This window comes from Mirounga angustirostris, unplaced genomic scaffold, assembly GCF_029215605.1.
Source record: "Mirounga angustirostris isolate CCGP_5_RB_7025 unplaced genomic scaffold, mMirAng1.0.hap1 SCAF_10, whole genome shotgun sequence".
NCBI lineage: Eukaryota > Metazoa > Chordata > Mammalia > Carnivora > Phocidae > Mirounga > Mirounga angustirostris.
In genome coordinates this window covers 43,840,243-43,862,025 of record NW_026991718.1, presented here as the reverse complement: position 1 = coordinate 43,862,025, position 21,783 = coordinate 43,840,243, and the positions used below count along the sequence as shown (strand labels likewise).

The 21,783-nt window shown below is 39.9% G+C and overlaps 1 protein-coding gene across 6 annotated transcripts in view; it reads left to right on the top strand.

Moving 5' to 3' along the window:
* CTNNA2 (catenin alpha 2) overlaps positions 1–21,783 on the top strand; it is a 969,847-nt gene that overhangs the window by 188,850 nt on the left and 759,214 nt on the right. For all 6 annotated transcript variants that reach the window (XM_064573571.1, XM_064573572.1, XM_064573570.1 and 3 more), the window contains exon 3: positions 10,817–10,983. In XM_064573571.1, the coding sequence (XP_064429641.1) occupies positions 10,817–10,983 (167 nt within the window). The remainder of the gene's footprint in view (positions 1–10,816; positions 10,984–21,783) is intronic.

Here is a 21,783-nt window from a genome sequence, read left to right as displayed (position 1 = left end):
CCTGTTGGGATATTTTGTTGTTTATTAGGTTTGTTATAACCTTATTTCACTTACTTTAAAAATGTACTCTTGAGTTGGAAAGAGAAAAGCCTGTCTGAGACTGCTATGACCTTAGTGAGAAGCTATTGATCATGGAAATGAAGAAAGCTTTGATTAGCACATTTTGGCAATTTGGTGTTTTTTTTGTTTTGTTTTGTTTTGTTTAAGATTTTGAATTACTTTAAATCAATTTTGTTCATTACCTATTGCTGGATCCTGCTGAACAAATATATTTTCGTTAGGGGTGTTTTATTACAATTGATACACTGATGTTGATTTAGATGTGGTTTCTTCCTTGAGCCCTCTTAATATAGGTACCAAAATGATGATGACATGGGTGCCTCCTGTCAGTTCAGTAAAGAAGACTCATGGCTATAATCATATTTAACGAACTGCCATTTCTCTATGATGGCTGGAAAATCAATGGCAGTTCAGCAATTAAGGCAAAGACTACCGTTTAAATCTTAGAATCTGATCATTCTGTTTTTTCATCCTCAAACCAGTGAAGACAATCAGTTTTTTCCATGTTGTATTTTTTTTTTTTTTTTTTAGATTTTATTTATTTATTTGACAGAGAGAGACACAGCGAGAGAGGGAATACAAGCAGGGGGAGTGGGAGAGGGAGAAGCAGGCTTCCCGCCGAGCAGGGAGCCTGATGCAGGGATCGATCCCAGGACCCTGGATCATGACCTGAGCCAAAGGCAGGCGCTTAACGGCTGAGCCACCCAGGCGCCCCTCCATGTTGTATTTTAAAATATATTTTAATCGAGCTGTAAATTTATAGCATTGTTTACCAGATTCATAATACCAATTACTTGGAACCTTGTTTGTTTGGCTTCTAATTTTGAACTGTGTGGTAGAGTTTTCTATCCTTAGTCTACTTTTCTCATTATGAGGATTGTTACTGTGTTTTGTTTAGCCAAAGACTACTTTAGAAAAGTTAAGTTGGTTTGTTATTTTACAGCATAGCAATTGAAGCATAGTTTATTTTTCTGTGGGCTGTAAGATGCAAATTATATAATGTGCCTTTTTTATACTTTCCATTGCTTTTCTTTGTGTTTATATTTTAGCTGATATGAAATCAGTGATGCAAGTATTATTTCATTGTACTAATGATAATTTTGAGGTACCTCAAAATTGAAACTAGAGACTTAAAGATATATTTGCACATAAGCATAGTATCAAGATATCCAAACTGGTATAGATAGGCTTAAATTATATGGACTAACTTGGAAGACAGTCAGTTGTGAATTTTTGAAACCCTATGAAAAACAGAATGCATCTAAAGAAATATACCACAGTAGTAAATTGCAGTGAATCCAAACTCAAAGTCAAGAGAGCCAGCTGCTGGTCTGGACTCTGACTTTAGTGCACCGTGTGACCTTGAGCAAGCCATGTAAGTTTCTTGAGACTTGTCTTCTTCCATCTGAAATTGAAGAACTGGGCTCCACCAATGAACTTATATTCAGTATCTTTCAAATATATGTAGTAATTTAGATCCTGAAATAGATCAGAGTGACTAGTTATCAATTACTATCTTTCTTACTGTTTTCACAAATTGCCAAAAACCAGGTTTATCCTCTCTAGAGCTGATTGGCAACACCTTTCATGCTTACACTATTGATTTGCTTCAAAGGTCATGTACAAACAAATTATCCTGACTTGAATGATTAGTTAGTAGGTATTTAACATTTGGAAAACTGTGGGGAGTTATTTGTTCATTTATTTATGTTAGTTGTTCTTTTCATAATCTGAATGCAGCATTAGTTCTTGGGCAAGGGCTGATGAATGTTTGCTTTGACATTTCCCTTCTCTTTAAAGGACATTTAAAATTTTTTTTCCTAATATTTATCCTATTGAGAAGGGGGTTGTATTTTTAGGTATGGTTCAGAAGAACGTATCAAAGACCAAGTAGTTGAAAAAATAATTTTAATAATTAGACTGTTCTCAAATTGGGTGTCTTCTTAGGGAGGCAGAGGGATTTCTGTCCTAGAGGTCACACCTGGATTTTGCGTCTTCTAAGATTTAGGCTGCATCATGTCCTCTCAGGTATTCTTAAGTTCTGGTATTTGGACATTAAATCCCTCCCTCCACCTCCTTAGTCTACAGTTCCTTACACAGCCTCTTAATTAGCAAGAAGAAACAGAAATGTCCTCTACATTTCCCTGTTGAAATGTGGAGCCTGCTGGCATTTTTGATGATCATGCTATCTCTCCTGTCCATTCTAGAGGCCAGTTATGGTATTCTTCCTTTCCTTATCACACGGAAGGTTTTTGAAATCACAGTTCAACTACCAAGTACTGTATCAGTCCATTGACATTTCAGTGGGTTTTGATTTGTGGTCATGGTTGTAGGAGAATAAAGACACTGACCAATAGAAACATTTATTGACTTAAGAATATAAATAAGTCCGCAATAAGCTTTCTATACAGACACTTGCATTACATATACAGGGTTATTGAAATTTTGGTTTTACACAAAAAATAATTTATTAGCTGCTTATTTGCTTTACAAACCAACTTACAAGAGGCCTTCTTTAATTATATATTTGATATAGTACACATATTTCAGAAACAAATTTACTGTACAGTGAAATTTACATGTTCATCAATTTCTTTTTCCTATGTTTTATAAAAATATCAAGTGACTCTGGGTTCAATACTGATCCTCCATACTCCATTTTTCTCTTAAGCTTAACACATCACTGTTCAATATTTCCAAGTTTATGGGCTTTCACTACATTTGAGCCCAAGACAATAATCACATTTTTGTGGAATATGGCTCTTGCTATATTTAGCAGGTCCTTGCAAAGGTCTCATTTGTGAAGTGTGCCATATTGTAGCATGATAATCTTTCTGGCTACAACAATGCAAAATTACCCTACACCTCTCCTCCCTACCCAGGAAAAGGCTACAGCTGAAATAATTAAAATCCATACGCTTAATGATTTGTGCCTTCTGCAGGGTGGCACATTTACTGTCTCTAACGATGTTTAATAGCTCATAACATTCAATACACTTAATCATCAATTACTGGCATTTGTAGTACTTTTGCATACAGAACATATCCTGATGGGGGAAAATTGCATTGGAACAGACTCAATTACCCACCTTGAAAAAAAAGGACACTGGGCCAGACTGAATGCAGATGCATGGTTGTCTTTGGAGCTGCTCAAGCCGCTGAGGCAGGACTGTAACAAGGCCATGTGGTTAGTTCAGATTTTGTTAGGTGAGGAGGAAGTTTCAATTTGCTTGTGTCACACTGCACTTTGTTGGTCTCTCAGCCACTTTGCGATTATCCCTGATTGGGATGTCAGGTAACTGGGATGCTGGCCCGAGCCAGCTGCCTGACCTCCCACAGGTCAATCACCACTGAGTTTCTGTGTGAAGGTGAGAGTGAGGTGCTGGATAAGTCTGGAGAGATCCTACCCAGATCAGAAATTCTCCAGTCTCACAGTCACTTCATGGACAATGGAACCATCAGCCTTCTGTCATTTTCCATGTAATTTCTTATTTGTTCAGAGTTGCTTGGAAAAATGAAGAAAGATAAAGAGCCCATGGAGTCCACTACCTTTGGTAGAATGATAAAAAAGCAGAATTCTCATAATAATTACATGGTTTTGATGTAGTTTGTGTGGTGTACCTACTTTATATATATATATGTAAATATGTACAGTATGCAATATATATGTATATATAAATATTTATTCATCATGTTAATTATTTTAATTACTTGTTTGTTTAATATTATAATTGACTATATTATTATAACATGTATTTATATTTTGTATTTGATATTATAATTATATATTATTAATATATAATTATTATAATTATTAGTGATCATAGCATGCATAATTATATTTAGATGCATATAAGGCTTTGTTTACATATTTAGGCCAAAGATTATTTTGCTTCTGGTAACAGAAGGACATGAACTGTGCCAGTACTTCTGCTGATGCTCGGTGCTGGAAGTGACAGGATCTGCAGGAGGTAGCTTATTTTAATGCAGAGTTTGCTTGAGAAAATAACATGATTTCATCATCTCTGAGCCTCCGAGAAAAATTCTGATTGTCGACCTTTCCTCCTAATCATGGATTTGAGTCATAACCACCCTGGGGTGAAATGCACACATTGCTCTCTCAAGTTCTTGATTGTTTCCAAAAAAGTTTTAAGACTTTTTCCCTGTTGATAGCAAATGCTTATGTGGGCAAAGCAAAGGAGAAGCAAAGGTGTTGCAACTTCCACTATCACCTGCCTTTCTCAAACGTTACAGCTTCTCTGGGGCTGGCTGAAAAAAAAAAGTGGAAGAAAATATTCATATTATGGCACTGATAAATTCATAGCATTCAGGATTTTGTCCTTCTTACTTCAGCAACAGTTGGATATGTTTTATTTATTTATTTAAATATTTATTTATTTACTTATTTGAGAGAGAGAGAGTGGGCATGAGAGCTGAGGGAGGGAGAGGGAGAGAGAGAACCTCAAGCAGACTCCCCGTTGAGCACAGAGCCCAACGCGAGGCTTGATCTCAAGACCCTGAGATCATGACCTGAGCTAAAATCAAGAGTCAGATGCTTAATCGACTGAGCTGCTAGGTGCCCGAGGATATTTTTTAAAACGTAAAGTTCCAGGCCTGCCATTCTTTGCTCTTCCCAACATTCATTGAGTGACTCTAGCCAGTCAAATGTAGGTTAAGTGCTAGGAATAAAGAAATCAATATGCTACAATTATGGTTTATACCCTGACTAAGCTTATAGTCTTGGCAAAGGGTTGAAGACTCAAATGTATGCAGCGTAGGCAGTCATAAATCAGCCCCAAGAAGAGACAATAGGGAGTGGTAGAGCCTGGAAATAATTGGAGAAATGTCTTTATTTAGTTCTTCCCTCTCATCCTCATCCTTCCTTCCTTCCTTTCTTCTTCATAATACTCTGCTAACTAAATAAAATAGTGTACTAATCTTCAACTCATAATACAGATCCAGATGGAAATGTATAAACAAATAATTTTAGTAAGAAGTAAGTGGAATCTTAAAAGTTATTTCTAAATCACAGTTGTTAATAGCACAGACCCTAGAGCCAGCGGCTGGCGCCACCATTCACCAGCTGTTTGACCTTAGGCAAGTAATCTTCTTTTGCTCTCTTCAGTTCCCTCAGGTGTAAATGGTGGCAATGCAAGTATTTACTCCATCAGGTTCTGTTGAGCAGTAATTGAGTTATAATGTATAAAGCTCTTCAAATAGAACTTGGCACACCATGAGCTCTAAATAAAAGAGACTGTTCTTAGTAGGAAAGAGACAAGACAGCACATGTTAAGATATTATGTCTGAATAGACACAACCTGATAGAATCTTAAAACGGAAGGAATCCTGAGTCACCTTATGGACACCATCTACTTGCTGCTGGAATAAGCCCAGAAGAGACTGTTCCTCAGTGTTTACTCATGCAGTTAGTTCAACTCATCCTTTCCTGTACACCGGCCAACTCTGGATGATTTTATCAAGGGAGTGCTCACCTTTGTTTTCAAAAAAGGAGCCAAGAGACATAGTGTAATGTATCAAGATCTCTTCTGGTAACATTGTAACTTCCATGGTGTTCTCTACATTGACCGTTCTGGTGTTTTTGTTTGTTTGTTTGTTTTGTTTGTTTTTTAAATTGGAAGATCTAATTGGCTTTATTAAGCAATTCATGAATTGGGCAGCATCCCATTTAGCAAATAGAGAAATGCTCCTCACATTGACCATTCATTTAGCATTTCATTTGCTTTATCTCAAATGAAGATATATATTTCCCACCATGCTTCAAAAATGAGCTAACCACAGCAGTAAATTGTTTTTAAGCACTGCATTGCTTTACAGATTCTACAACATAATCAAAATGATAAAACATTCAGAAGATGTGCACTGTCCACTCAGTTATCATTTAAAAATTCTGTTGTGTCTATTCCTTAACTGTCTCTGTGTGTGGCTCAATGGAGATGTACAGTTTGGGGAACAGAACTAGCCAAGAGTTTGTGAAGCAGTGGTCAGGTATTAGACCTCACTAAACTTTCTTCTCTTAAAATATATTGCATTTTTTTTTTTAAGATTTTATTTATTTATTTGACAGAGAGACACAGTGAGAGAGGGAACACAAGCAGGGGGAGTGGGAGAGAGAGAAGCAGGCTTCCCGACGAGCAGGGAGCCCGATGCGGGGCTCGATCCCAGGACCGTGGGATCATGACCTGAGCCGAAGGCAGGCGCTTAACGACTGAGCCACCCAGGTGCCCCAAAAATATATTGCATTTTTTCCATTGCTGTAGAGGATCCATTTCTCAGGATCTTTTAAGATTTGTACCTCAAGGAAAATATATGTGAAAAAGGTTCTGAGGAAGCCTAGGTTATTGGGAAAAGGGAACAAATCATAGCTAAGAGGGTTAGAACTTTTTACTCTACCTCTCATCTTCTCTAGGAATTCTACAATGGGAAAATATCAAGAACATGAACCATCAATATATGCTAGATACTTTATGCAATTAGACAAAGAAAAATCTATGTAATTAAAGGAGAATTTATATAACTAGACAAAAGAGAATATGCAGTTTTAGATATTACATATGATAAACGCTGGTTAAACATATAGGCATAGAGAACTTTCTGGAAGACAGCTTAACACTCTCTGAACCTAGCTTTTCATCATACCCCCCCCCCACGACTTCTCACAGTTTTCCCATAGTTCGTTTATCAAGTATTTAAAGAGAGCTTCTGTTGCATGCAGGCTCTCCCTTCAAAGGATGCACTACATGGTATTCATGCCATTTTGGTTCATAATCTGCTTCTGAAAAGACTTTTCTACTCCTGAGACTCTGTCCTCTGCATGTTATCCCTCTCTTCTCTGTATTATTACCATCCTGCATCATTCCATATTTGAGTTGATATTACCTCAAGCTTATGCACAATTATCTGTCCATCCCCCCGTGCTGCCACACTGACATAAGAACCAGAACAAGCACCAATTTGAAAGCCAAGCAGTGGGACCATTTGGGAGGGGAGTCATTTTCTGCCTCAAAACAATAAATATTTTTATTGGGCAGGTGTTTTCTTGCTTCTAAATTATTTCGTATGCAGGAGTGGAATCAACCAACAAAAAGCACTTCCGAACATTTAACCAGGAGTTCATGAACTGTTCTTGTCACGGAGAGGACACAGTGATGGTGGTAGCAGTAGTATTAATGACAATAATGAGTAAGCCTTGCGCTGGGGGCTTTGACTGCATCACCTCTAACCTTTAACCCTAATGGCAGTCCACAAGGCTGCTCTCATTATTTTGGCCCCATGTTTTGCAGTTGAGGTGACTGAAACACAAAGGTTGAATAATCCTCAAGTCTAATTTTTGGTAATGTTTGGTGTGGTTTGTGATTTTAAAGATTACTTATCTTTTAATCTATGACTTAATATATCCATATATAGTTTTTAGAACAATACTTACATAATAAACCTTTATATAGAAATGCTGTGTGCATATTAATTGCTATTATTTCCCTTTGGTCACTTATTTGGAGATGTTAATTTTTATTCTTTCCAGCAGGTGGTAAGTGGCTTGAGGAGACCAAAGACTTTACTAGAGACACCCTGCTCAGAGCTTAGGTCCATATCAAGTAATTGAGATTGAACACAATGGTATATATAAAAGAAACAGGCAGATCTGTTATCCCCTCTTCATTGATCCCTTCCATCTCCTACACATGCATGCTGTTTCTTAGCTAAATATTTTAGTCTTACAGAAAAAGCAGTTCCCTGGGAAAAGAGCTAATTTTATCCTGATAAACTCGCTTATCATTGCATAATATAGATTTCCATTTTAATTCAGTAATCTTAAAACTACAGGGATATAAAATGCATTAAAGTTGTAGTTGACTTCAGATTGCTTTTCCTTTAAAACCTTTAACAACATGAAATCATTTGTACCTGCTTTAAAATGAGTTTTTAGTTGTAATTTAAATTGAATTAAATCATCTTCTATTTATCTTAGAATAATCTCAGAATTTAGCATGAGATTTCCATTTGCAGAATCACATTTACTAATGTGGGTCTCTCTCCTTCTCTCAACCTCTACCCTTCCCCCCCCGCCCCTCCCCTTTCACGGACATCTCCAGAGTCCCTTCCTGGGGTGCCTGTTTTGCGCGGGGGGGGGGGGGGTGTCCCCAGGTCAATGAGCTGCACCTGACAGCTTTCTGCTGCTGTGTGTTACTCCTAGTTTTGAAGCAGTATTGCTGACCGAATGGCCAGCACCTGGATTAAGTGGCATTATACTGACCTTCCATATAAAAACCTGACCTTGAATATTAGTTTCATTAGGCATGGTTCCTCCACATGCTGAGGGGTGCAACTGGGCTTGCCTCCCAGGGTCCTTTGTGTAGAGAGTAGCCCTACCCGAGTGACCTACTGTTACTGTGGCTCATATACCAGTTTAACTTGCAGAATTTGGGATCAACCATGTAGTTCACTAGGTTTATATGCAGAATAAATCTCTGCTTTCCTTGAGTAAGTAGATTGATTCCACAGCAGCTGCTCCACCCATTAATACCATATGCAGATATATCCATCTTTAGCTGTAGTGACCTTCTCCATATTTCATTCGATTCACCTACCATTGTGAATGTTATTTCCCGCTGCGCGACGCAGAGTGAGAATGAGCTGGTTTTCTCCCCACGGCATGGATATCTGCCAATGAGTCCTTTTTTTTCAGGGTTCGGGGGATGAGGAGATTTATGTAATCCTGTTGTAGCAAGGGTGGGACACCTGAATTAAATATGTATTTCCTAATTGCCAGCCTCCATCTTAAAGTTTATTTAGTCCTGGAGGGCCAGACATCTTGGAAATTCACCTTTGTGAATTTGTGCCTGTCCGGTAATGAATTGTTACATTTCTCCCATGCTGTTATATATCAAGCTATTTGTTTGTGTCTAGGCACTGGGACTAAGCTGGTTGGCTATATAATATGCTTATTGTAGATGGTAGCTTCTTTTAAAAATCTAACAGCGCACTCTATTTCCTGACACACCCTCATTTCCCAAGCATGAAAAGTATCCCTTTGAGGGTTTAAGTAACTATAACACTGAGTGAATTACATTATATTCTGGTCTGCTTGTGAAATGGTAAGAGGTGTTATTTTTTTTTTTCTTTTGTATCTTAGGATAAATTACAGGACACCCAGTGTTTCAATGGTACAATTGACTTTATTTAAATGAGCTGGGTTTTGATTAACAGATGAGAAATAACCATTTCTATAAATGAAATATTGAACGAATTGTTTTACCCTAAATTAAATAATTGGTCATATTAACACTGTTCTTCAAGTTTACTGACAAAGCTTTTATTGCCACTGTGTATGCTCTGCTCTGTGAAGCTTCATTATGCTGCTTCCCAGGCCTTTCGACCCCCGGTGATACACCCAGTCCACTGATATGGGACATGTGTCATCCTAGTCATCAATCCCCTTTGCTTCCCACTCCTGGGTCCCTTTGTACAAATACTTAGTATTCACCAACCATTCCACCTTCTTTCCGGTCTCCACCTCTTGTTAGTCCTTAAATTCGGTCTTTCTCTAATACAAATCTCATTAATATTCCCTTCCTCTCTGTATCCTGTTTCTATTTCCCTGGTCCATCAGGCCCTCGTTATTGCTCCTCTCAGACTCTAATGCCTTTGCCCTAATGACTTGTGTCTCTGCCCTTAGCTTATCTCCCTCATTATGAAATGTAGCAAAAATAAAAATCTATTAATGTCACTTCCCTCCCTGCTGAGGACCCCGTTTGGATCTCTTTCATAGCTTCCTAAACATCACCACCTCTCCTCTGTACCCCTTCCTCACTGTGCCTCCCACGTGACTGTAGTTCCTCACACTCAGTATCCTGCTCCAGCGTTCAGAGCCTCACATGGCATCCACCCTGCCAGGGGTGCTCCTCCCACTGCTGTCTTTCTGAGGAATACCTCTTCGTTCTTCAAAGCCCATCAAAGTTGACAGCTTCTCCCAGCCTCACACTAAATAAGTAAATCACTCCCCCTTCTTTGTCTACATGCTTAATCATATGTGTATTGTGATATGTAGTCATACATACTATGAATATGTATTTACATCATGTTCCCTTATTAGATGGTGAACCCCTTGAGACTAGGGTGTCCTCAGTCACCTTTGTAATTCCGGAGCTTAATAATACCTGACATAGTATGGGTTTGTTGAATTGGTTCAATTCCCCTATAAATGTTCTCTCTATTAGAGAATAGCTTCTTAGCAGAGTATTAAAAGAGTACATTGGGTATCTCTGTAGTCTATTATTGTCTGATCAGTTCAATTAAGAGTACACTGTTAATGAGGCCAGGGTTTTAGTTTCATTCCTCTGTGGAGCACTTAACGTTGTACCTCAACTGTCAGTAAGCTTCACTAGCTGCCTAGTAAATCCCATTGCTTCCAAGGGAAATGGAAAGTGAGAATGATTAAGGTCAGGGCAAATTCATCTCAACTATTAGACAAATGGAATTGAATATATTCCTTATTGATGTTTAAAGCACAATTTCACACTTCTGTGTGAAATGAACACCTTATTTTGTCCACAGCCCCTGTCCAACAAGCACTGATGCATTTGCCTTGAAAGGTGGGCTGTGATGGAGGTGGCAGGAGGACTTCCTGTTCATGGCGGGTTTTACAATAGGAACAATAATCATCCATGCACAGATCTTTATGATTGCTAGCCTCTGAGCTTCCCGTCCACCCACATGCCTCTCTGTCTTTGTCTTCCAGGCGAGACAATGCGCATCGCCTCTTCAGAGTTTGCTGATGACCCGTGCTCATCGGTGAAGCGTGGCACCATGGTGCGGGCGGCGAGGGCTTTGCTCTCAGCTGTAACACGCTTACTCATCCTGGCGGACATGGCGGATGTCATGAGACTTTTATCTCATCTGAAAATTGTACGTATGTGGAACTTATCAAAACTTTGCTTTGGGGGGGTGGCAATACTGACTAAGTATATTGGAGCTCGGAACTGCTCTAATGATGTTTCATTGCTCACCAGCATGCTTACTCACCCAAGTGGCATACCCCCCAATTTTTCTAATGCTAAAATTATATTCAGTAATATACTCAAAAAGTTATAGAGGATTCACTTGAGTTTGGATCCCTCCCTTACTTCTCGGAGTGCAAAACTATATTCTTTTAGGCTGCAGAGGCTGAACATGGTGGACCTGCCTTGGCCCTATCTTGAGATTCAGATTAGTGCTGGTCCATGTGGTAATTCAGAGGAGGTCAGCTCTTCCGGTTAGCTGGCCAAATGACCACCTATGCCCACCTTAATATGGATCATGTGTTGAATTACATTTTGTTACCTGCTCCAGCCTTGCACTTTTGTAGAATTAGGGACTTTGAACGTACTTTAGTCTGGCAATAAAGAGCCCTGTCTGCACATCTCTTGGCTAAGGTCAATCTTGTTGCACCAAGCCTAGCTTCTAACATAACTGGGCAGTTACATGTCCTACTAACCCATAGACCCCTATTATAAGTGCCTCGCTTGTCATAGTTCCTTGGTTTCTTTCAGCATTTTTGTTTCGTGATGGAAGTGGAGCCCTACCCTCGTCACAAATTTTATTGGACCAGGAGCCAAGGCAACCTTTGAAGTCCTTGACAACTAGGCCTCTCTCTGCTTTTCTAGTTGCTGACTGGCATCTATGGGCAACCAGGATAGTTCAGTCCTCTGAACTAAGATGATGTAACTCAATTGCTTCGGAATATGACTTCTGCCTAGAGAGTTTCTATTCCATGACCTCAGTGAATTTCATTCCTGGACAATTGGCACCAACCCTGGACTAATCTCAGGGTCCTTAGATGATGGGATGTGAACCACGGTTTTTCTTTTTTTGGGAATCAACCTGTTGCTGGTTTAGTTCCCCTAGCTGTGGCCATGACTGTCTTGTCATCCACCACATAACCTCCTTACATATCAGACACTTTATCTGTTAATACAGGGCTAATGGCTGTATTTCCCTCAGAGTTGTGAGAGATTTAAAATGGGTGCCATTCCTATGCAGCATGTCTTACAGAGTTTGGTGCAAAGTAAATGTGTGGTAAATGGCAGCCATGTTGCTACTTTCAGACCCCTGGAACCCCTTGCAGACTGCACCGGTGGTTGTCATTCCTGAGGTTCCGAGTGTGCTATGTGCATCTTTTGAGCAACAAATTACTTTGTTCTCACGTGTGTGGGAGAAAAAGTTTTGTTATCTTTCCCTTACAGCCTGCTGAGTCTTCAAAGGTCACATTTTCAGAAAGATCTTCCCCCAGATGGACAATCTTCCTTTCCCAGGGGAGAACAGGACTGAACCTAAAGAAACTAACTTTACATCCCATATGTTAGTGTTCTGTGCCCTGGAACGCCCCGTTCAGCCATTCTTACGGAGTGAGGACAGGCTGAGTGTTCTCTCTGAGCTGCCCACATGCAGAGAGGGCTCCTCGTGCATCCAGGGTGCCCTGTGATGTACAGCCCCAGTTCCCGCCTGTGATCCTGCCTTTCTGCCCACTTGTTTCGACCAGGGCTGTCTACTGATCATATCACCGCGGGCCTGTCGTCCTGTGGAGTCAAACGTATTCTCTTCCCGACACAGCAGATTAAGGGATGTTTAAAAAAAATGGGGGGGGGGTGGTTAGCACAAAATCACGGAAAGGTCAACCCAGCAATATTAAGTAGTCCTGTCAGACTGTCAGTAGTAAAATTAAAAATGATCGTAGACTAAATAACATTTGTTCTGCTTAGAGCGCAGCCTCTGCGGAGGCAGCCGCGGTGGGATGTCGCTCTCTTGTGGAGCGACGAGGAACTGCAGTGCCGGGGCGGCCGCTGAACCAGGCAGTGGCCGGTCTGCGCTGTGGGTTCAGCTCAGGCAGGGTTTCATATCCTGGGGCTGTTGCTCCGCACCCCCCCCCCCCGAAAAAAACCCACAGCGTGTCAACAATCCATTACAAATGAACATGGTATATAATTCTGTTTTAGCTTTTCGTTCTTTTCCGTAGAAGCTCATTCTCTCATGAACAAGCAAGTGTCTCCAAGCATCTACTTATTTGTTTTTAACTCAGATGAAGAAAATATCTTTATGTGTTTAGATGGGACAGATTAGAAATGGTCATCTACACCTTTTCTAAGGGTTTTTCCAGATTAAAAAATAAAAAAAAGAGTTTCCTTACCACAAACATAGGTAAGAAAAAAAGAGTGACAGGTGGTTTTTCCATAAAAGTAGTGGCTCCGTTTTCTTTTGGTTCAGATGCTTGAGTAATACCCTCCATGAGTCTGCAGCTTCCTGCCATGGTAACCTTTTTAGGCTTAAGCATTATGCATTTTACTTTTTATCTCTTAGGCCGTATGCCATATTTTTATTGCTCTTCTCTCCAGATAATGATTTTTTCTCATTTCTGAATAACTTACAGGAACACAGATGGAATTCCCTTATCAGAAACTTATATTCATGTTTTCCCATCAATAATACACTGAGTAGAGGAAGGATAGTTGGTTTATTCTCCTAAAATACCCACTTTCATTCTCTGCCCTGCACCCCAATAAGTAATTGTCAGCAAATCAAGTAGTCAAGTATAATTCACATCCTAAAGATGAGTAAAGAATTAGGATATCTGCGGAGAGGGTGTGAATTGGCAGGGTAGAAGTCTTTACATCCGCTACCTTAAAATTATGTTCGGAAACTTACATTTACGTGACTGCTAAAGAGCTGTCTTTTCACATGACATACAAATATTCTGGTTGCCCATATGAAGCTCCTTGTTTTGTTATGCAAGTTTGTTATGCTTTAATGTTGAGCTCTTTTTTAAACATGTTAAGGATTCTCATGACTGCAAAAGGTTTTTGCTACTGTAGTTGTTTAAATTCAGGACGATAGTGATGGAATAGTGGGTGAAATACAGTTCAAAGCTGGGTTATCACCTAGGTGGAAATTTCATGTTCCTGAGCAAAGCTAAAGTAATCATTTGCACATCAGACATCATTAAAAAATACTGAATTATCACTTTCCTTGTTGAAGTTGCTGGTGAGTGATTCCCTAGCCAGTCACCCAGTGTATCCTGCAATCAGTTGACATTGTCAGTAGGTTGATAGGTGGCATTTTAGACTTTTCAAGGGATCCTGAATTGCAATCGATGATCATGAAGAGGGATATTTATTTTCCCTAGACTCTGAATTAATGTAATCAGAATGTATTGTGAATTCTTAGCATTGGTGATGGCATTACACACACAAACTCATCTTGACATGTATGTATTAGAGAAAACAACCCCCTTTCTTCTATCCTCAGGCTAGGTGCTGGAATAATGATGTTCTTGATTATCTCAGAATTTCTCTCTAGAAAGTGGAATGGCAAAACAGCAAAACAACAGTCCCTTAATCAGTTTTCCAGAGAAGTCAGATGATCTTCATAGCCATCAGGGGCCAGATCTAATGCTGCTCTCCCCTTGTTTGGAAGGTGTTGATGAGGCAGACTTTAATATTACCTGTGCTTTTTGTGACATTAGCCTAAAATAGTGTTGTGTTCCTCAGTAATGGATTATTTCTCAATAGTTGCCTGTTTAGTCGTTCAGCTCTAATGTAGCTCTGGTGAAGAATAGCAGTTAATTGATGTAAAATAGCCTTGTCTCTGATTATAAAGATAGAAATTATTGCCCCAGTTCTTAGCATATCTTTTTTTTAAAATTAAAGATTTATTTATTTGAGAAAGAGAGAGAATGCAGGGGGGGGCAGAGGGAGAGGGGGAGAAATCCTCAAGCAGACTCTCCATTGAGCATGGAGCCGGATGCAGAGCTCGATCCCAAGACCCGAGATCATGACCTGAGCCGAGATTAAGAGTCAGACACTTAACCGACTGAGCCACTCAGGTGTCCCTTAGCATATCTTTTCTGTCGGAGCTATCATGGCATTAACTTCATGCAGCTGGGCTGTTTGGAATTTATGTACTCAGTTATCCTTTCAAGAAGTATTTACTGGATGCCTAGTATATACAAGACACTGTGCTTAGATAACTTCAAAGGTGACTAAGTCTCAGCGCCTGCCTTCAAAACTTTATAGGCTATTGGGGGAGACATAAAGAAAGCAAGCTCTGCATGTTGGGAACAAGTGCATATTGCTGTGATCTCACCTAGAATAAAATATAAGAATTAGGATGTTTTCCACTTTAAATAAGAGAACCCCAACTCAACGTGGTATTTTAAAAAGGGAATATATTGGCTCAGCAAATGAAGAAGTCTAGAGGAAATTAGCTTCAGGCAAGGCTTGATCAAGGCACAAAAATATGCCAAGAACCAGGTTCCTATCTCCTCTTCTCTGTAGGACCTTTTCTCGAAGTCCTGAGGTAGCTGCTAACCATTCTCAAGTTTACCCGCTTCTAGACTAAAGATAGCAACAAAGAGTAAATTCCCTTCCCTAATAGCTCAAATAAAAGTTCCATAGTCTTGTCAGTCCTGTTGGCTTATGAGTTAGGTACTTATCTCTGAGTTAATTATTTGGGGGGAGGGGAATGGGATGTGGTGATTTTTAAAATTTGGTCAGCACTTACTCCTTTCCCTTACCATCCCCCATGCCATGGATAGGATCAGTTCGACAAAATTATAGTGTTGGTCATTTGAGGATAATATGAGGAAGGGTGATGTGGCTGGGAGAAGGTCTCAGGATTGGGTCTCATTAAACTGAATGTGATTTGCCTTTCCCAGAACCAATTTCTTGGATCAGATCGAATAGGTTGGGGTCACAAGCCCAAGCCTAAGCTAGGGCCTAAAAGTTGAGGGTGACTGGGAAGAAGTTAGTCCCATCAGAAGAGTTGGGGGATGTATCATTCTGTGCAATAATGAGATTGAAACTACACAGTGATTTCAGCAGGGAGAGTTTAATATGGAAAATTGTTAACTCCAGTAGCAGATTAGAGTCATAAGAAACTGGGTAACAAGAAGACAGCTCTAAGGAATATAGGGATGGCAAATATAAGGAGGACTGAGAGCACTAGCACTTCAGGGAGACCCCTCCACCACCACCCTGAGCCTGGTTGAAGATCAGATCTTCCTATCTTACTTTATGACAGGCTGCTGAGTTGCCACAAAAACTAATGGAACTTGCTGGAAATCTGCCCTTAGGGTGTCAAGGAAAATTGCTCATCGAGAGGTGTCTCACTGGGGGCATTCCACTGTAGCATCATCCAAGGGAGACCATGCTAAGGGAAGCTGCTGGCCACCTGGTGTTGGAGGGGCTACCTCTGCTGCAGAACCTTTGGAGAGAGCATACCAGAACTGAGAAACAAAACTTTTTCCTCCTTGGTTGCCACCCAGCACTCTCTAGTAACGAGGCTTGGCATCAGGCCAAATGGGAAAGGAATAATATTTCAAAGGCCTAGCCATGTTTTGACAGAGCAGGCCAATGTGTGAATTTGGATCTGGATAACTAGCTCAGGCAAAGAGAGTTTACTGAATGCAAAAGGAGTGCTCATGCCATAAGAAAGGAGATGGATTCAGGCCAGACAACAAACATCAGCTACAGGGAGCTTCACAAACCAAGGGAAAGAACAAAGGCACGAGAGCAAGAGAAGGGATTTGGGGTGTCTTGTTGGAGCATAGAGGGCAGGGTGGGGAGAGGCACTGACAGTTGGACAGGGAGATGCATGTACTGCAGAGAACGTGATGATTTGTTTGGACTCTACGTGTGGATTATGGGGAGCCATCGAGTACTTCTAAGTATCAGAGTCAGATTCGTGATTTTGGTAGTGATGTGGAGAAAGAATTAGAAGAGGGGTGATGTGGAGAAAGAATTAGAAGAGGAGTGAGTTCAAGCAAGGAGACAGATGAAGAGACCATTGAGATTATCCAGGCTAGTGAATAAAAAGAAAGGCCGGGTGAAGGCAATGGCAGGATGTATTGTTAAAAGGAGGTCGAATTCAAAGATATGAAAGAAGTGGAATGGCTAGAACCCAGAGACTGATCAGATGGGACAAGGCTCCTAGTGAATATTCATAATCAGCTGATCAATATAATCCAAACCCTTTATAAACCTATCTTTTTCTGGCAGAAGAGCGGGGGAGTTAAAAGCATGAACTCTAGAGCAAACTACCTTAGTTTAGACCCAGGCTCCCACACTCACTTGCTGGGAGGCCTTTCTCGGGAAGCTTGTGTAACTACATTGACCTCAGTCTCTCCTCCGTAAAGTAAAAATAGAAAAAATTTCAACTGCAAAGGGCTGTTTTCTGGGACGAAATTAGGTATATGTAAGCCTTAGAACAGTGTCTGGTACAACTCATACGTACTCGGTGACACTGACTAGTGTCATTTTTCTTGCACCAGCTAAAAATAACTTTGGAAATACAAGCTATATTACTGTCGTGCTTCATAAAACATGACACTTTAAGAATACATGACACTAGCATTTAATCATTCTCGCTTTCGGATGAAATCATTTTCTTGTTAACAAGAAAACAAAATTTAATCAGGAGGGGCAGCTTATCAAGGAAAGAGAATATTTAATCAAGAAGGCCAACTTTAGGAGGCAGACACATAAAATATGGTGATGCTGGGATAACAGTGGTCAAACCAGAGTACATGGCTACACAAATAAAGTAATAAGATGCAGAATCTTACCTCCACTCATGTATTTACTTAGCCAACTACTATTTCCAAGATATTTAAAAAAAAAACACAACTTTTTTTTTTTTTTAAGTAGGCTCCATGACCAGCATGGAGCCCAATGTGGGGCTTGAACTCACTACCTTGAGATCAAGACCTGAGCTGAGATCAAGAGTTGCAGGGCGCTTAACCGACTGAGCCACCCAGGTGCCCCCAAGATAATATTTTTAATTTAGCCATAAAACCAGATCCTAATAAGAGAGTTATATATGACTTATTAAATAATTTCATCAATGTCACTTAAAATCCAGTCAGCTCGGTATCCATGGTAGGACCCTGAATGAGGTCAATCTGTCCCGGTGGAATGTAGGGTCATTAGGCCAATGATTTATAGGCCTGGTATGGATGGTAAATGTTGGTGGGAGAACCAGACTGCACAGTCCAGGAGGGGAGGGATCAGACTCCTCAGTTCAGCAGTAACCCCATCCCCAGATGCCTGCCTGGCTCCTAGTAGCTGCTTAACAAGTACTGAATGACTGAATGACTTCACAGACTACTTTTTGTGTATGGAAGTAAATAACTGAAATTCCACTCGGGAGAATTGGAGACTGATTTAAAGAGTTGATCTCAAGCGATCTGACATAGCTGTAGACTGGCAGGCAGGCCTGCTTTACGAATGGGGGCAGAGGCTATTTTGAACAAACTTGTAAGGCCAAGATTTTAAGAGATTTACGTGACAAGCTCTGAGAATACCTAAATCCACTAATGAGGGAAGAAACTGTAACATCTTTTCTAGCTGTTTGAGTCTTTTCAGCTGTACCCATGCACAAGCTACCAATATTAAGGACAGGAGTACGTGGTTGAGCAAAGGGTTCTCCCTTTGGTGTTCCTAAGCCTGGCTTGCTGTGGGAGATCAGCTGGGTGTCATGTCCAGGATTGCCAGGTGTTTATCATGAGGGAAGCTATGGCAGCCGCCTCTATCAACTCATTGAAAACAACTTCCCAGTCCGGGACACGGAGTCTCCAAAGCACCGCCCCCACCCATAACTCTTCCCTGGGAGCACCATTCTCCTCAGAGTCCTTACCAGCAGCTGTTGTAGCTTCTTCACTGCGTGGCTTCCCCTCTTCCCAAGTGCCGGGTCTGCAGACCTTCCAAGAGTAAGATGAAGCCTTTCCTCTTTGAACTTACTTGGGAAAATATTTTTCCCTTAGCTAGACGCCATGCGGCAGGTCAGTATCCCCGTTTAAGGAGCTCCTGATTTCTGCCAGGTGCTCTAAGTGTTTGCTATTTTGCTATTTCTTTTTCTTTTCTTTCCTTCATATACAATATGCCTGATTTATGTGGGAAAAGAGAGGAAGTCTTTGGCTTCCATTTCTGTAATAGACTTTGATTGAGTCGAGTACTTGGTTTCTTTTTGTGCTGGTAATGGCATTTTATATATTGAGAATTTATTGCATTTAAAATTCATTAGTGTGAGAGGTTTTATTTTCAACTTTTGTATCTTATTGTTTAAATGATCTCTTGGTAACATGTTGTTGGGTCTGTTTTTAAAAGTTCTATCTGAGAGTCTGTATCCTAATGAGAGCATTTAGCCCATTCATATTTATTTTATAATTGGACTTAGTTGGCCATCTTCATATTTTCTATTTATATACCTTCTTATCTTCTACAGTTCTTAAAACAACCTTGTGTAATATGTCAACATTATTACCTTCATTTTATTAATGAAGACACTGAGGGTCCAAAAGGTTAAGTTGGCTTACCTGGATCACAAGGCAGACAAATTACCTAGCTGGGGTTCAGACACAGAGCAGCCTGACCTGCAGCCCTCCTCACATACACTGACTTATTTCTGACACTGTGTGGTGTAGGGAGGTAGAGAAAGTTTTTGGAAAAAGTGTCCCGGGCTCTTCTATATAAGAACTGCCTTTTAAAGGTGTTTGTTTGGCTTCTAGGGAGTCCACTTCCTTTAACCCAGACACCCAGAAAGAAAATACTCTTGGCTCTTTTCAAAAATAAAAACTTGATTTTTATATTCATCTTGACTTCTCAAAAGTGCCTTTCTCCTTTTTTTCTCCCTTAATGTCCCTTCAGCAATCCCCCCATTTGTCTCTGTCTCCTCCAACACCCACCTCAACTTTGGTCCCATTTCTTCCATTTTTGGGGAAGATTTTGACCATTTTTTTTTAATTTAATTTTATTATGTTAGTCACCATACAATACATCATCAGTTTTTAATGTAGTGTTCCATGATTCATTGTTTTCATATAATACCCAGTGCTCCATGCAGTATGTGCCCTCCTTAATACCCATCACTGGGCTAACCCATCCCTTCACCCCCCTTCCCTCCAAAACCTTCAATTTGTTTCTCGGAGTCCATAGTCTCATGGTTCATCTCCCCCTCTGATCGCCCCCCCCTTCATTTTCCCCTTCCTTCTCCTAATGTCCTCCATGCTATTCCTTATGTTCCACAAATAAGAGAAACCATATGATAATTGTCTTTCTCTGCTTGACTTATTTCACTTAGCATAATCTCCTCCAGTCCCATCCATGTTGATGTAAAAGTTGGGTATTTATCCTTTCTGATGGCTGAGTAATATTCCATTATATATATGGACCACATCTTTATCCATTCATCTGTTGGAGGGCATCTGGGCTCTTTCCACAGTTTGGCTATTGCGGACATTGCTGCTGTGAACATTGGGGTGCATATGGCCCTTCTTTTCACTACATCTGTGTCTTTGGGGTAAATACCCAGTAGTGCAATTGCTGGGTCATAGAGTAGCTCTATTTTTAATTTTTTGAGGCACCTCCACACTGTTTTCCAAAGTGGCTCTACCAACTTGCATTCCCACCAACAGTGTAAGAGGGTTCCCCTTTCTCCACAACCTCTCCAACATTTGTTGTTTCTTGACTTGTCAATTTTTGCCATTCTAACTGGTGTAAGTTGGTATCTCAGTGTGGTTGTGATTTGAATTTCCCTGATGGCTAATGATGATGAACATTTTTTCATGTGTCTGTTAGCCATTTGTATGTCTTCTTTTGAGAAGTGTCTGTTCATGTCTTCTGCCCATTTTTTGACTTGATTATTTGTTTTTTGGGTGTTGAGTTTGAGAAGTTCTTCATAGATCTTGGAAATCCTGTTTCTATGTGGGAACTTTCCACTTAGGTGGCCTCTCCGATCCTTCTAGATTAAAACTCCAAGTAGGCTAAGTCTACCTTTACACAGACCCCATCATTGCCATTTCTTTTTGAAAAAACTTGATTGAATTAGAAACATAAATTCAAACCAGCATCTGGAGTCTTCAGAGAAAACTCATGAGAAAATATTAGGTGTAACACAACAAAATACTCCAAATTGGTCTGGTTAATAATTGGTAAGAAGACTGTCTTATTTATATATATATGTAAATTAGGGAACAAATCCAAGATTTAGCGCCCTCTGAGATAATTATCTTGCCTTCCCTGGAACTAGTTTTTATGTCCTCAGGAAAGATCTATAGCTCAAATAAGCAGCAGGAACAAATTAACTGCCAAGAGCTGTCCTCTCAGTGATGCTGTTGATAGCCATGTTAAAATAATTATAAATCTATTAGAAAGTGAGACATCACTGATTTGTTTAAGGGTTTGAGGTAAGAGATTCTAATTAAACTATGAAAATGCCTTCTGTGGCCCATTCCATACCATAAAATGTAACTTGATTTGAGTCTCAAAAAAAAAAAAAAAAGGCATCCTTAAAACAGTCCTTTTTTCAGTGATACTTGTTGCTTTCCCTTGAACATTATTAGAGCCTGGCTACGAATTGGAAAAGACCAACACTGAGAATTTAAATTATCATTTTATATTTTTATAATTAGGAAGAAAAGATGGATAATTTCCATAGAAGATGTGAATGGAAACTTAATTTTATGGGGAGTCTAGATTATCACCATTCTAAATAATTTCCCTTGCTTGCTACAACTCTTAATAAAATGGGTTAGCTTATTTAGTAAATTGAATGACCTTATCATATCTATAGAGTAAAAGGTTTGATATCTATTATCACTGGTTTATATACACTATTCTCTTCCTCCACTCAGTGAAATTTGATGATATTGAATTAGCTACCTTTGTGTCAAGCGTAAAC